A 16,860-nucleotide genomic window follows, 5' to 3' on the forward strand; every position below is an offset into this window, starting at 1 on the left:
TCGAAGGTCCATGCAGAGTGTAGAATAGACCCCACGCGTCATTCTCTTGGCTGTGATGGGGTGGATCCACAAACGTCGTCTACGATGCCTGATGCGCTGCTGCTGTCTCGCTCTCTCCTTCTCCAGAACAATCACCCTCAAACGATTCGCCTCCGCTCTAAAATCCGCCAAATTCTTCCAAATATTTCCATTCACAACATCCATCTTCGCCAGTAACTTGCTCTTTTCTCCAACCTGCACTTTCTCCTTTACAACCTTTCAAAGAAGGGCTGTATGAACACGCTATATATAGTTTTTCAGTAGCCAATCCCTTTCGGAAGGCCACATTGGGCGATTTTAAAAACCGGATCTGGCGTAATCCATCGATAAACGCATCGAAAACCGGATGAACCGGATGAGACCGATCCGGTTTTGGCTGTCAAGCGCAAGACGGATCCGGCAGAAAACCGGATCCGTCACATCCGGTTTTACTAAACATTTGCCGGATCTGGTGCTCCGGCACGACGCCGGAACGCGCCTGAAGCCGAAAACCTGATGTGTGAAAGTAGCCTTACAGTACCATGTACTGTAAACCTATGGAAAACCAAATCCGCTGTGCACATACTGCGGAAATTTCCGTGCAGATTTGCTGTGGTTTATTTTCCGCAGCATGTCACTTCTTTTTTGCGGAACCGCAGCTGCAATTTTCTTTCCGGGAAGAACGAACATACAAATCTCTCTCTCGTGCCCTTTGCATCTTCAGCGGATCCGTCCAAAAACGGTCCGCTGAAATCCGTTTTTTCCAAAACTGAAACGGATCCGTTTTTCTCATCTTTGGCGGATTTCAACTGATCACAAAAAACTGAAGTGTGAAACAGGCCTAACATGAAGTACAATATGTCATGAGAAAACAATGTCAGAATCACTGGGATCCATGGAGTTATTACCTCATAAAGGGAAAGTGGTCAGAATTGTAAAAATTGGCCCGGTCATGAACGTGCAAACCACCCTTGGAGGTGAAGGGGTTAAGAGAAACATTATATAGTCCCGAATAACCACTTTTAAAGAAGATCCTGTCATCAGATGACAAGACAATCTGCATACGTATTGCCTCTGCTACTGTATAATAGGTCTGCCACAGAGGCGCATAAGGCCCCTATTGTACCTCCATATTCCTTTTATTTAATAAAAACTTGTTTTATTGAATTCCAAATGAATCAACTGAAAAAACGTATTCAAGAAAATAACATTTATGATAAGGTAAAAAGTAAATTAACTATTGATGTACAGGTAAAAGCCCATTTGTTGCTTCCATACAGATGTGATGACTAGTAATGATTTTTCAGTGGTCTTATGTGAAGGGAAATACAGTTGACTAGCTGAGAATACAGTGCAGGATTATTTGCCCCAGGATTAGTTCTGGATGCTGTACACATAAGAGAGGGCTTGGCATTTACTTTGGAGTCTATGCGGAGTCACAGCTTGGTCTAGAATATTCTGTGTATGAAGTGAGTAAGGCTGAGTTCACGTGGCGTTTTTTTTGCGTTTCCGCGGCGGTTTTAACCTCGCGATTTTGCCGCGAAAACGCGAAAAATAAGCATCCCATGCATTCCTATGGGATTCCGCAATGCTGTGCTAATGCTGCGGTTTTTACCGCGGCGGAATCGCTTCGCGGTAAAAAACGCAGCATGCTCATTAATTTGCGGAATCGCGGCGATCCCGCACCCATAGGAATGCATTGTTCCACTTACTTCCCGCATGTGGCTGTGCACACCATGCGGAAAGTAAGTAGAACAATTGCGGATGGTACCCACGGTCCGGAGGAGAGGAGACTGTCCTCCGGGCTTTGGGTACCATATCCCTGTAAAAAATAGAATTTAAAATAAAAAATATTGTTATTCTTACCTTCCGAAGTCCCGCGCAGCCGTTCCCAGTAATCCTTTGAGAAAATGCCCGCGATGACGTCCGTTCTCGCGGGATTGCGAAGTCTTGCGGTCATTCGCGCGACGTCATCGCGAATGACCGCGAGACATCGCGATCACGCGAGAATGGACGTCATCGCGGGTATTTTCTCAAAGGATTACTGGGAACGGATGCGCGGGACGTCGGAGGGTAAGAATAACACCATTTTTTTTTACATTCTATCTTTTACTATTGATGCCGCATAGGCGGCCTCAATAGTAAAAAGTTGGTCACGCTCGTCAAACACTATGTTTGACGAGTGTGACCAACCTATCAATCAGTTCTCCAAGCAATGCTCCAGATCGCTTGGAAAACGCTAGCAATTCTGCAAGCTAATTACGCTTGCAAAATGCTAGTTTTTCTGCGGGAAAATCGCGGGAATTTAAAATGCGATTTTCCCGCGGAATGGAATTCCGGAATTCTTGCGGTAATTTCCGCGAGAGTTCCGGTACGTGTGCACTTCGGTAAATGTGTTTCTAAAACATTTTCTTCTCATCATGACAGAGAACATTTAAAGGGTTTTTCAACTTTTGGCTCAAAGAGTAGTTGGCAGATTTCACAGGTCCAGCCTCAAAAAGCTGGTGATCGACTTTTATTCCTAGGGGAAATGTAGTATTACTTGCCAGCCTTTCAAGTGAATGGATGATCATGTAATACGTGTATAGACATTTTTTGTTGTATGGAGGGCTTCTCCTATATGACATACCTATGCCATAAAATAGCACACAAAAGATGGTTACTTGTAATTACTTTTGCAGGTAACGTAAGCTAGCGTCATGACGGTATAGCCCCCATACATTTTCATTATTTTCGGCTGTTCATTTGACCCGCAGCTATCTCACCCAACTCCAGCGGGTAATATCCGAGTATAAAACGCTAACAAAATAAAAGGACATTTTACAAATGGTGCTGAAGTAAAGCAGACATGTGGAAAATGTTATTTATGAATGTTTTTCTGTGGTATGACTATCTGAATTAAAGGGATAATCATTCAACGTTTGAAAATTGCTAACTTTTTAACATTTTTCTCAAATTTCTGATATTTTTTTATAAATAAAAACAAAACATATTGACCTAAATTTACCATGATCATAAAGTACACTGTGTCACGAAAAAACAGTCTCAAAATCACTGGGGTTTGTTGAAGCGTCCAAGAGTTATTACTACATAAAGTGACACTGGTCAGATTTCAAAAATTTGGCTCAGTCACTAAGGGGTTAAACGAAAAAAAATAAAAGTGAGAGAGCAGACTGAGATTATGAAACAGTGAGGGATCTTGAAAGATTTTTGTATGACGGAAATGATGTTACGAGCGTCAAATTGGTTTCGTAGATTAGATGTCACACATGTAGTATTAGCATGGAAATTATCTTACTCTATCATTAGCCTAATTATCTGTGCATATCCCAATTCTACCACTGCTTTACATTAGTAATATCCCGCATGATGTTTTTTACACGGCTCTGGACGCCAGTGGATGGAGTATGCTCTTTATTAATATTTGCACCCTAATCACTGTATGTTCCCGGGAGCTGGGTGTTGGAATCCTAGTCATTAATGAGAACTGCTCAGAGATAGGTAGCCCATGTTTGACTTGCAAATGTAGTCTTAAATCATTACCTGAATTCTTATTAAAGGGATATTATTAACCAATAACCCCAGCATTATAAGAGACCTTATACTTCCAGAAAACTTCTGATTGTGTCAGGGGTGGGTTTCATCAGCTACACATTAAGTTTAGCAGCACATAGAAACCATTTGGTTGTTGAACCTACAGCTAACCATTTACGGTAGTTGGAGTCCAAGTTCATCATAGTGAAAGCTGCCTTTTAGCTAGAAGCTATAAAGTCCATAAGAGACAACCCCATTAACAAATATTATGTTCGAAAAGACATTTTCTTACCGTTTGCCCATCTCGTTTCCCTACCTTAGATTTAATTGCCATGATAACAGCATATCATCAGGCGCCTGTTGACTAGTACAGGGCTGGACAAATCCCACGAGTATCGGGAAAGGTGCTACTAGCTCTTTTTACATCTGCGCTAATGCGTTCCTATGTAAATGTCATGGACCCACTGCTAAATGAGGGTGGGGTCAAGAGGATTTGATGCAGAGAATAGTTTCCAAATTGGGCTTCCAAAACAGGTTACCAATAGATAAACAAACTTGGTTGTACAAATCCAAGTTACAGCTGGCAAGATTTCGATCAACATGATAAGATACAGGCGAGGGCCAGAAGAACTTACTGGCCATGTCAGGAAACATTTCGGGTGAAATTCAAAATAAGAAACAAAATACAGTGGCATGTAAAAGTTTGGGCACCCCCTGGTCAAAATTACAGCTATTGTGAACAGTTAACAAGTTAACCCCTTTTTATTTACGCCGATGTCGGACTCCCTCCCTTTGATGTGGGCTCCAGCGGTGAGCCCACACTTTCCCAGAGCATGTCAGCTGTTTTGAACAGCTGACATGTGCCCGCAATAGCCACAGGTGAAATCGTGATCAACCCATGACTATTAACTAGTTAAATGCGGCTGTTAAACGCTGACAACAGCATTTAAATGGCGCTTCCATCTATTGCATCGGAAATACGCACATCGGTGACCCGCGTCATGTGATCGCGGGTCAACGGTGTGTCGGCATGACAACCCGAGGTCTCCTGGATACCTCTATGGTTGTCAATGCCGGATTGCTGTGAGTGCCACCAAGTGGTCGGCACTCATAGCAAGTCAGCAATTCTACTACATAGAGGCGATGTGATCATCGCCTCTATATCACCTTTATGGTAGCCTAAGTTTGAAAAAGGATACCACACAATGGTATATCCATAAAAAATATATTTTTTATTAAACAATTAATACAAAGTTAAAAAGAAAGGTGCTGGACCAACTATAAGGGACTCAATCCATAGATGCACCCACTTCAGCACTCACATACATAATTGTCGTTGCACAACAATCACTTCGCATAAGAAAAGGCAAAAAACCTGCTCTAGCCATCTGTATAATTATTAAGCACTCTTAGGTATGTTGTATTAATAAAAAAAACAGTGTGCATTAACCTCTATACATTTCTCCTATACATGCTGCGTGTATTGTGGTACAAAAAAAGGTATACAGGCGTTAGCCATTGCTACATACCACATGCGGCTGGTGGAGCTCCCTGGATGTCCCTATGCCATATCGAGACTATTGAAGCATGTCAAAATAAAAAATAAAAAAAGTTTACAAATATAAAAAAAATATACAGTATATATAAAAGTTCAAATCACCCCCCTTTTACCCCATTCAAAATAAAACAATAAAAATAAAATCAAATATACACATATTTTGTATCGCCGCATTCAGAATCGCCCGATCAATAAAAAAAAAGGATTAACCTGATCGCTAAACGGTGTAGCGATAAAAAAAATCAAAACGCCAGAATTAATTTTTTCTTTGGTCCCCGCAACATTGCATTAAAATGCAATTACGGGCGATCAAAAGATAGTATCTGCACCAAAATGATATCATTAAAAATGTCAGCTTGGCGCGCAAAAAATAAGCCCTCACCCGACCCAATATCACGAAAAGTGGAGACGCTACGGGTCTCAGAAAATGGTGCAATTTTTTTTTTTTAGCAAAGTGTGGGATTGCACTTTTTTTGCAATTTCACCTCACTTGGAATTTTTTTTCCCATTTTCTGGTACACAACATGCTAAAACCAATGGTGTCGTTCAAACGTACAACTTGTCCCACAAAAAATAAGCCCTCACATGCGCCATATTGACGGAAAAATAAAACCGTTATGGCTCTGGGAAGAAGGGGAGCGAAACACGAAAACGCAAAACCAATAAAAGCTCCTGGAGTTATGGGGTTAAAGATAAAATAATCTCAAAATGGCCTATAGTTAAAGATGACACATTTGCTTTGTATTTTAGCCCCAATACTCACACACACACACACACACACACACACACACACACACACACACACACACACACACACACACACACACACATTATACAGTCATATGTAAAAGTTTGGGCACCCCTATTAATGTTAACCTTTTTTCTTTATAACAATTTTGGTTTTTGCAACAGGTATTTCAGTTTCATATATCTAATAACTGATGGACTCAGAAAATGTGCAATCTGCATTTAAACAAAATTTCACCGGTGCAAAAGTATGGGCACCCTTATCATTTTCTTGATTTGAACACTCCTAACTACTTTTTACTGACTTCCTGAAGCACTAAATTGGTTTTGTAACCTCATTGAGCTTTGATCTTCATAGCCAGGTGTATCAAATCATGAGAAAAGGTATTTAAAGTGGCCACTTGCAAGTAGTTCTCCTATTTGATTCTCCTATGAAGAGTGGCATCATGGGCTCCTCAAAACAACTCTCAAATGATCTGAAAACAAAGATTATTCAACATAGCTTTTCAGGGGAAGGATACAAAAAGTTGTCTCAGAGATTTAACCTGTCAGTTTCCACTGTGAGGAACATAGTAAGGAAATGGAAGAACACAGGTACAGTTCTTGTTAAGCCTAGAAGTGGCAGGCCAAGAAAAATATCAGAAAGGCAGAGAAGAAGAATGGTGAGAGCAGTCAAGGATAATCCACAGACCACCTCCAAAGACCTGCAGCATCATCTTGCTGCAGATGGTGTCACTGTGCATCGGTCAACAATACAGCGCACTTTGCACAAGGAGAAGCTGTATGGGAGAGTGATGCGAAAGAAGCCGTTTCTGCAAGCACGCCACAAACAGAGTCGCCTGAGGTATGCAAAAGCACATTTGGACAAGCCAGTTACATTTTGGAAGAAGGTCCTGTGGACTGATGAAACAAAGATTGAGTTGTTTGGTCATACAAAAAGGCGTTATGCATGCACTGTATTGTTGACCGATGCACAGTGACACCATCTGCAGCAAGATGATGCTGCAGGTCTTTGGAGGTGGTCTGTGGATTGTCCTTGACTGTTCTCACCATTCTTCTTCTCTGCCTTTCTGATATTTTTCTTGGCCTGCCACTTCTGGGCTTAACAAGAACTGTACCTGTGTTCTTCCATTTCCTTACTATGTTCCTCACAGTGGAAACTGACAGGTTAAATCTCTGAGACAACTTTTTGTATCCTTCCCCTGAAAAGCTATGTTGAATAATCTTTGTTTTCAGATCATTTGAGAGTTGTTTTGAGGAGCCCATGATGCCACGCTTCATAGGAGAATCAAATAGGAGAACTACTTGCAAGTGGCCACTTTAAATACCTTTTCTCATGATTTGATACACCTGGCTATGAAGTTCAAAGCTCAATGAGGTTACAAAACCAATTTAGTGCTTAAGGAAGTCAGTAAAAAGTAGTTAGGAGTGTTCAAATCAAGAAAATGATAAGGGTGCCCATACTTTTGCACCGGTCAAATTTTGTTTAAATGCAGATTGCACATTTTCTGTTAGTACAATAAACCTCATTTGAATCCAGAAATATCACTGAGTCCATCAGTTATTAGATATATAAAACTGAAATAGCTGTTGCAAAAACCAAAATTGTTATAAAGAAAAAAGGTTAACATTAATAGGGGTGCCCAAACTTTTACATATGACTGTGTATATATATATATACACTCACTGGCCACTTTATTAGGTACACCATGCTAGTAACGGGTTGGACCCCCTTTTGCCTTCAGAACTGCCTCAATTCTTCGTGGCAGAGATTCAAGAAGGTGCTGGAAGCATTCCTCAGAGATTTTGGACCATATTGACATGATGGCATCACACAGTTGGCGCAGATTTGTCGGCTGCACATCCCTGATGCGAATCTCCCGTTCCACCACATCCCAAAGATGCTCTATTGGATTGAGATCTGGTGACTGAGGAGGCCATTTGAGTACAGTAAACTCATTGTCATGTTCAAGAAACCAATCTGAGATGATTCGAGCTTTATGACATGGCGCATTATCCTGCTGAAAGTAGCCATCAGATGTTGGGTACATTGTGGTCATAAAGGGATGGACATGGTCAGCAACAATACTCAGGTAGGCTGTGGCGTTGCAACGATGCTCAATTGGTACCAAGGGGCCCAAAGAGTGCCAAGAAAAAATTCCCCACACCATGACACCACCACCACCAGCCTGAACCGTTGATACAAGGATGGATGGATCCATGCTTTCATGTTGTTTACGCCAAATTCTGACCCTACCATCCGAATGTCGCAGCAGAAATCGAGACTCATCAGACCAGGCAACGTTTTTCCAATCTTCTACTGTCCAATTTCGATGAGCTTGTGCAAATTGTAGCCTCAGTTTCCTGTTCTTAGCTGAGAGGAGTGGTACCCAGTGTGGTCTTCTGCTGCTGTAGCCCATCTGCCTCAAAGTTCGACGCACTGTGCGTTCAGAGATGCTCTTCTGCCTACCTTGGTTGTAACGGGTGGCAATTTGAGTCACTGTTGCCTTTCTATCAGCTCGAACCAGTCTGCCCATTCTCCTCTGACCTCTGGCATCAACATGGCATTTCCGGCCACAGAACTGCCGCTCACTGGATTTTTTTTCTTTTTCGGACCATTCTCTGTAAACCCTAGAGATGGTTGTGCGTGAAAATCCCAGTAGATCAGCAGTTTCTGAAATACTCAGACCAGCCCTTCTGGCACCAACAATCATGCCACGTTCAAAGGCACTCAAATCACCTTTCTTCCCCATACTGATGCTCGGTTTGAACTGCAGGAGATTGTCTTGACCATGTCTACATGCCTAAATGCACTGAGTTGCCGCCATGTGATTGGCTGATTAGAAATTAAGTCTTAACACACAGTTGGACAGGTGTACCTAATAAAGTGGCCAGTGAGTGTATATATAAATAATAACAGTGGGTTCTTCTAAGTAGCTGCCCAGCACTCTGAAAATGAAAATAGTGGAGGCCCACAAACCAGGAGAAGACTATGAGAAGATAGCAATGCGTTTTCAAGTTGCCCTTTCCTCAGTTTGAAATGTAATTAAAAAATGGCATTTAACAGGAACAGTGGAGGGCAAGATAAAGGTCTGGAATACCAAGCAACATTTCAGTGAGAGCTGCTGATAGGATTGGTAGAGAGGCAAATCAGAACTCCCGCTTGACTGCAAAAGACCTTCAGAAAGATTTAGCAGACTCTGGAGTTGTGGTACATTGTTCTGCTGTTCAGACACACCTGCACAAATATGGCCTTCATGGAAGAGTCATCAGTAGAAAACCTCTCCTGCATCCTCAACATAATATCCTGCATCAGAAGTATGCAAAAGAACATATAAACAAGCTTGATGCATTTTGGAAACAAGTCTTGTTGACTGATGAGGTTAAAATAGAACTCTTTGGCCACAGTGATCAAAGAAAGAAAAAAGGGCACAGAATTTCAGGAAAAGTACATCTCCCACCCATTAAGCGTTGGGGTGGATCAATCATACTTTGGGGTTGTGCTGCAGCCAATGGCACGGGGAACATTTCACAGGTAGAGGGAAGAATGGATTCAATTAAATTTCAACAAATTCTTAATACAAGCAAAACACCATCTGCGAAAAGCTGAAATTGAAAAGAGGATGGTTTCTACAAATGGATAATGATCCTAAACACAAAATCCACAGCAGACAACATCAAAAGTACTGGAAGAATTTTCCAAGGAAGAATGGATGAAAATCCCTCAAACAGGAAGTGAAAGACTCTTGGCTGGCTGCAAAAAACATTTACAAGGTGTGATACTTTAAAAGGGGTGCTACGGTGCCCAACTTTTTAGAGAACATTTCACCTTCGACTTGCATAACTGTTCACTATAACTGTAATTTTGACCATGGGAGCCCAAACTTTTACTTGCCACTGTAAGTAGAGGGGAAAGTGTTTCTGAGCAGCAGTATATATTCAGAGGTGCTCAGCCACAGATGGAGCACTGGCCGGCTGACATAGGCCCAAACTACAATGGACGGGGCTTGTTCCAATAAGACAGTAAAGGCCCCGTCACACTAAGCGAGATCGCTAGCAATTTTGTGACGCAGCAGCAATATTGCTAGCGATATCGCTATGTGTGATACTTACCTCCGACCGGCTCCCCTGCTGGCTATCGCCGATCGCGTGAGAACGTCCTGGGCCGTTTCTCGTCAGCCGCTTCCTGCTGGTGCCGACGAGCGACGCGTGGACGCGGGCGGAGGACGTCATCATCGCCTCGTCTGACAGGTAAGTACCGACCGCTGCTGCATCGCTAGTGACATCTGCCTGTGTGGCAGCTCACTAGCGACCATTTAGCAATGCACCAGCGATCCTGACCGGGTCGTATTGTGGTAGGGATCGCTGGTGCATCTCTAAATGTAACGGGGCCCTAAGAAAGAGATCAGCCCATCAGCTATTGGCAGAGGATCATGTTCTATTATTATAATGGAAGTCATAGTACTTATTGATTATTGGTTTGTGTGAATTGAGTATTTAACCAAATATATGCAGCGCTCACTGGACAATCTAATTACTAATCACATTGTTCATCACTAGAACCAGAAATAACACTTAAATAAGGGATGAGGAACAAGGAAGGTAATGTGGTGTGAATGAATTAGAATAGTTTTTTAATATATTAATACAAATGATATGTTTTATACCTCGCTTGATACAGTGCTACAAACATGCTGAATATAACAGCCCTAATGGACTGCCTTAACTAGTGAGTTCTATTACTACAAAAAGATTTTTTCTTTTCTAGAACACCCTTTACAGCAAATAAAAATAAAACATATAATAACCCCCCCATCATTTATTCTTAAAGAGTGTATATTCCCTGTACTTACACAATAGCATAAGATTGTGCTATTGATAATGAGAGGAAATGTGATATAACTGGCTATCGGGACATCAGCCATTTCCATAATTGCAGAAATAATTAGTGAATAACCACACTGCTGCCTATCCACAGGTGATATGATTTAATATTATGAAAGGCACAGCTTTTTATGAATATATTAGTAAAAGTTATGTTGGAATTAATTCACATCACTTTACCTTCCTAATTACAAATCCTAATTTAAGTGTTGAACTTGGAGAGTAAACTTGGTTCCATTTTTTCATTACTTTCTATTAAGGTCTATGGATCTTTTATTGTCAGGGAATTAAAATAATTCAAATTGACTTCTACAGTGACGTTAGCAGTTCCATAAATGCCCAGTAACTTGTTTCCAGATGGACTATGTGGTATTAGACATCGCTGCCTTACTACTGTAGAAGTCCCCAAAGAGGCGATGTAACATTCTGTTACCTATAGATATAATACTATTTCTCTGTCCTTTGTAGGCCCAGCGATGGCGCAAGGAATTTGAGGATGAAAAACCATTTGATCTGGAAAGTTCTGGAGATGATGATTTCCTTGATGAGGATGACACAGATGATGTGTATTCTGGATCAGGATCTGGTGGTAAATATTGAGGCTCCAAATTCTTATATGCATGCGCATACTGAAAACACAGTTGGCTCTTGTTCGTATATATGTCTATAATAGGCGTGCTGTATAAACACTTGTAGTCATGTTACTTAGGGAAGCATGTCAAAGTCCCCTTTCATTTATCTTGTACATACCCTTTTTCCCAGTTTTGATAATCTCCAGACAAATAACACACCCCTCAAGGAAATGTCACTTTGGGATTTCATTTCACTTACGCATGAATTTTTGGCTCAAAATCTTCTTTTGCAATTGGGTTTCATTAATAATGTAGTACTTTGCCCTCTACATCCGCCATTGCAGTTTGCAGAGTGACTTTAACAAGAATTCGTCAATCAGCCTGTTCTGAGTTTATAATTCCTGACTTATAAGTTGATTTATGAAGACAAAGCTCAGCTCAACCTTCATGCGGCCCTAAAGCTGCTGGAACTCAACAGAAGTTAGATAACCGGTATGAACTCAAAGCTCACTGATGGGCTCTCAGTTACTCATTCTGCATCCAGCAATAGACAGTGCAGAGGCTATAATAAGAAAGAAGCACAAACTGTTTAATGAAACCCTATTGCCAAAAATGCACTAATTTAAGCAAATGTCTATATCCTTCAAAACCCTACCAGAATAGCCCCAAAATTAGGATCTAAAATTAAGAGTCCTCAACTCAGTGTTTGACAATAAGGCTGGAGTCACATTAAACGTATAAAAAAATTGGCCCGATTCTCACTGCCGAGAGTTTCACTAGTGTAATGCGAATATAATCCAATTTTTCACACCTAGCATCCGAGTTACATCCGAATGCAGTGCGATTGCTATCCGATTGCAATGTGATTTTAACATGAATTTTTACATGCAGCAATTCTCTGTCATTTACACATCGTTGTCAAAGGAAATATTCTTGAAAACACATACAAGTGCTTCTCACTAAAGTAGAATTATCATCAAAAGTTAATTAATTTCAGTTCTTCAACACAAAAAGTGAAACTCATATATTATATAGACTCATTACAAACAGAGTGATCTATTTCAAGTGTTTATTTGTGTTAATGTTGATGATTATGGCTTACAGCCAATGAAAACCCAAAAGTCATTATCTCAGTAAATTAGAATAATTAACAAAAAAACACCTGCAAAGCCTTCCTAAGCGTTTCAAAAGGTCCCATAGTCTGTTTCAGTAGGCTGCACAATCATGGGGAAGACTGGTGACTTGGCAAATCTCCAGAAGGCAGTCATTGACATAATCCACAAGGAGGAAGAAGCTGGCTGTTCATAGTGCTGTATGCAAGCATATTAATGGAAAGTTAAGTGGAAGGAAAAAGTGTGGTAGAAAAAAGTCTTGGCACCTGTCCACACTGCCAAAAGTACCAATACCTGGTGTGAGGTGCCAAGGGGAGAGGTACTAGAAAACAGGTATATTTCTCCCCGTTTCATTTCATATGTCTCCCTGTACTGATGATGAAGCCAGTTTATTTCACTGTAATCCAGTCCTGGTTTCCTTAGTGATCAGCATGGAAAGGACTGGTAGTTCCCCCTCCACTAATTCAATCCAGGTTTTGGTTTCCTGACTGGTCCAGCTGATATAATCAGGAGGAGCTGGGATCTCTCAGTCTATCTCGTCTGCTGAGCTGGGAGCTGACACAGTAAGATTACATGGATTTCTTTGCTGTTATATAGGTTTATTTTGTAGTTAGCCTTAGATGTTTTATTTCATGTTTGGCATGTGTAACATTGAATAACAAGTGTGCACAATAAATATGCCGTGTTCATGTCCATGTGGAACTTGCTAGTCTGCTGAAGTGACTTCATAGCCACACGCTTGTGCCAAAGCAAAGATCCCAGCTGAGCTATCTATTCCCCACAAATGGTGTTTCGAATGCGGGCACTTGTGGCTGCTGAACTGTGACTGCAGAGAAAACGCTGTGTATGTCCTGGCTGAAAGCTTCTGCGCTTTTGAAGAGCCAAGAGTCCAGTAATATGGAGGAACTAGTGAAGCAGTTATTGCAAGCAAATGTGCAACAACAGCAGACTAATACTTGCTTCCAGAAGGCTCTGGAGCAGCAACACCAGATGCAGCAAGAGCAGTTGGAGGCAATAAAACAGGCCTTGATTCGGCAACCCCGAGATGAGGGAGACCGTGCACAAAGCGCTGCTAGTGCGCGGAAAGCCGTACAGAAGACTTTGCTTAAAATGACCGCAGACGATGATGTGGAAGCATACCTCACCGTGTTTGAACGTATTGCAGAACGTGAGCACTTACCGCTGGACAGATGGGCTGAGGTAGTTGCTCCATTTCTGAGCGGAGATCAACAAAAAGCCTATTACGATCTGAGTGGAGCGGACGCTATGGACTATATCAAACTCAAAGGCGAAATCCTGGCAAGGCTGGGAGTAAACACGTATGTACGCGCACAGAGGGTGCATTTATGGAATTTTGTGGAGCATCAGCCAGCCCGCTCACAAATGCATGATCTCATCCATCTAGTAAAAAAATGGCTGCAACCAGAGGCTTTGACGTCCGCACAGATGGTGGAGCGTGTTGTTCTAGACAAGTACCTGCGGTCCTTACCCGCTAAGATCCAGAGGTGGGTTGGACAGGGTGACCCAACTACCGCTGACCAGTTGGTGAATATGGTCGAACGCTACAATGCTTCTGAAAGCCTACTCCAAGGGAGGTTAGCACCCCACTGGCTCCCTAAGAAATCTCTGGAGAGTCCTGCGAAACCTACTTCATCTTCAAAAGAAGAGAACGTCACAATGAAGGGTATCAGACCTACAAAGGACTATGGAGGTGGTACGGGCTCACATCAAGCCAGCAGACCTCGTCTGGGATCTCCATCGAGGAGACAAGGGCCTATACAATGTTGGCGATGTCGCGGGTTTGGCCATGTAGCAGCTAACTGCCCAATGACTACAGAGCCAATGGACTGTAACGCTATGAGGCGTCTTTCGTTATATGTCCAGTCAGTCTGTGTGGCGGAGACCCTCACAGGAAATGAACAACACGTGTGCCACGTCGAGGTTGACGGTTATAGTGTGAATGCCGTCTTGGATTCCGGCAGTCAAGTAACTTTGGTACATGCCAGTTTGGTGGACTCTAGCGCCCTAACGAACTTAACCGTGGGCATTAGTTGCATCCATGGGGATACTAAGAACTACCCCACTGCCTGGGTTACTCTTGCCACGCCAGTAGGGACCAAAAGACATCAGGCAGCAGTCATAAAGTCTATGGGACACAGTGTAATCCTGGGGAGAGACTTTCCCTTATTTTGGGACTTGTGGAACTTCAAAAGTGGCATGAACCCTCTAGTTGAAGACGGTGCTCCGGAGCTAGCCCCTTAACCATTGCAGCAAGACGACGGAGAACTCATCTCAGAGGAAGTACTAGAATCTGTGGACTCTCCTCTGGCTGTGTATGCAGGCGAGGCAGACCAGCTAGAGGATGTTTTAGAAATGCCTGATCTTGAGGTGGCCCGTGGTAAGTTCGGGACCGCTCAGCACCAGGATCCTACTCTAGCAAGGGCGTGGGAAAACATAAAGGTCTCCGAGGGAAGACCATTGTACCCAGGGGCTCAAAACGAGTTCCCACACGTGGCGGTGCAGCAGGATATGTTGTATCACATAGACAAGGTGCGAGGGGTGGTGGTAGAACAACTAGTGGTACCTAAGTCCTTTCGCCAGGTAGTTTTGGAGTTGGCACATAAACATCCCTTGGGAGGACATCTGGCGGTAGAAAAGACAAAACACCGTATTCTGCAACGTTTCTTTTGGCCGGGTCTAGTGGGAGACGTGACCCAGTACTGTCGGTCATGTCCTACGTGTCAATTGACCGCACCTATGTCACATTTTAGAAGCCCCTTAGTGCCCTTACCAATAATAGAGGTGCCCTTCGAGAGGATAGCAATGGATATAGTCGGTCCATTAGTAAAATCTGCCAGGGGTCATCAGTACATTTTGGTAGTATTGGATTACGCCACGCGTTATCCCGAAGCAGTGCCCTTGCGGAATGCCAATGCGAAATCAATTTCAAAGGAGCTGGTTAATATGTTTTCCCGCACCGGCATTCCGAAAGAGATACTTACGGATCAAGGGACCCCCTTTATGTCTCGTATACTTAAGGATTTATGTAAACTACTAAAAATCTCCCATTTGCGTACCTCAGTATATCACCCTCAGACTGATGGTTTAGTGGAGCGCTTTAACAAAACCCTAAAGGGAATGTTGAAAAGGGTGGTGGATAAGGACGGGGTGACTGGGATGCCCTACTACCATACCTCCTGTTCGCTATACGTGAAGTACCCCAATCCTCCACAGGCTTTTCACCTTTTGAGTTGGTTTATGGGCGGTGTCCTAGAGGCCTGTTAGATATTGCCAAGGAGACTTGGGAACAAGAGGTGACTCCTTATCGCAGTGTAATTGAACACATAACACTTATGCAGGACCGAATTGCAGCAGTTATGCCAATAGTTAAAGAGTGTTTAGAGTGCGCACAACATGCCCAAAGCACGGTATACAACCGAGCGGCAAAAACACGAGTCTTTCAACCCGGAGACAGGGTGTTGGTATTGGTGCCTACCGTAGAGAATAAATTTCTTGCGAAATGGCAGGAACCATACGAAGTGCTGGAACGAATAGGTGAAGTAAATTATAAGATACACCAACCAGACAAGAGAAAGCCCGAACAAATATACCACATAAACTTGCTTAAGGCCTGGCGGGACAGGGAGAGTCTGGTGGCAGGAGCTGCCCTTGAGGATGGGCCTCGAGGGGCACCACCTTCTAAGGTAAAGGACCCCCAGGTAGCTCCGCCAGAAGTAGGTATTGCAGACACGCTATCCGAAAGCCAAAAACGAGAGACCAGGGAGTTCATACAGAGGAACGCAGATATTTTCTCGGAACTTCCTGGCCGGACTCACCTAATTAAACATGACATTATTACTGATCCACGGGCGCGGGTACGGCTAAAACCATATCGAATTCCGGAGGCTCGGAGACAAGCCATTGCCCAGGAAGTGAAGAAGATGTTAGAGCTCGGGGTCATTGAGGAGTCCCGGAGTGATTGGGCTAGCCCTATCGTACTGGTGCCCAAACCCGATGGGACTATCCGATTTTGTAACGATTTTCGGAAAGTAAACGAAGTATCGAAATTCGATGCCTACCCGATGCCAAGAGTCGATGAACTGATAGAGAGACTGGGTTCGGCTAGGTACACATCCACTATTGACTTAACAAAAGGTTATTGGCAGATTCCCCTCACGGAATCAGCCAAAGAGAAAACTGCCTTTGTTACGCCCCAGGGATTATTCCAGTACCGAGATATGCCATTTGGGTTGCATGGTGCCGCAGCCACCTTCCAACATCTAATGGATATTGTCCTAAAACCCCATGGCCAGTATGCATCCGCATACTTGGACGACATCATTATCTTTAGCGATGACTGTGACACGCATTTGTCAAAAGTACAAGCCGTCTTAGACTCCCTAAAAACAGCTGGGTTGACTGCCAATCCCAAGAA

General features: G+C 42.9%; 1 protein-coding gene across 1 annotated transcript in view; it reads left to right on the plus strand.

Moving 5' to 3' along the window:
• The window catches only part of SDC3 (syndecan 3), a 153,488-nt gene that overhangs the window by 106,493 nt on the left and 30,135 nt on the right, over positions 1–16,860 (plus strand). Inside the window, exon 2 of the mRNA XM_073563309.1 lies at positions 11,210–11,330. Coding sequence (XP_073419410.1) covers positions 11,210–11,330 — 121 coding nt within the window. The remainder of the gene's footprint in view (positions 1–11,209; positions 11,331–16,860) is intronic.

This window comes from Dendrobates tinctorius, unplaced genomic scaffold (assembly GCF_039654945.1).
Source record: "Dendrobates tinctorius isolate UK_male_01 unplaced genomic scaffold, ASM3965494v1 ptg000015l, whole genome shotgun sequence".
Classification (NCBI taxonomy): domain Eukaryota; kingdom Metazoa; phylum Chordata; class Amphibia; order Anura; family Dendrobatidae; genus Dendrobates; species Dendrobates tinctorius.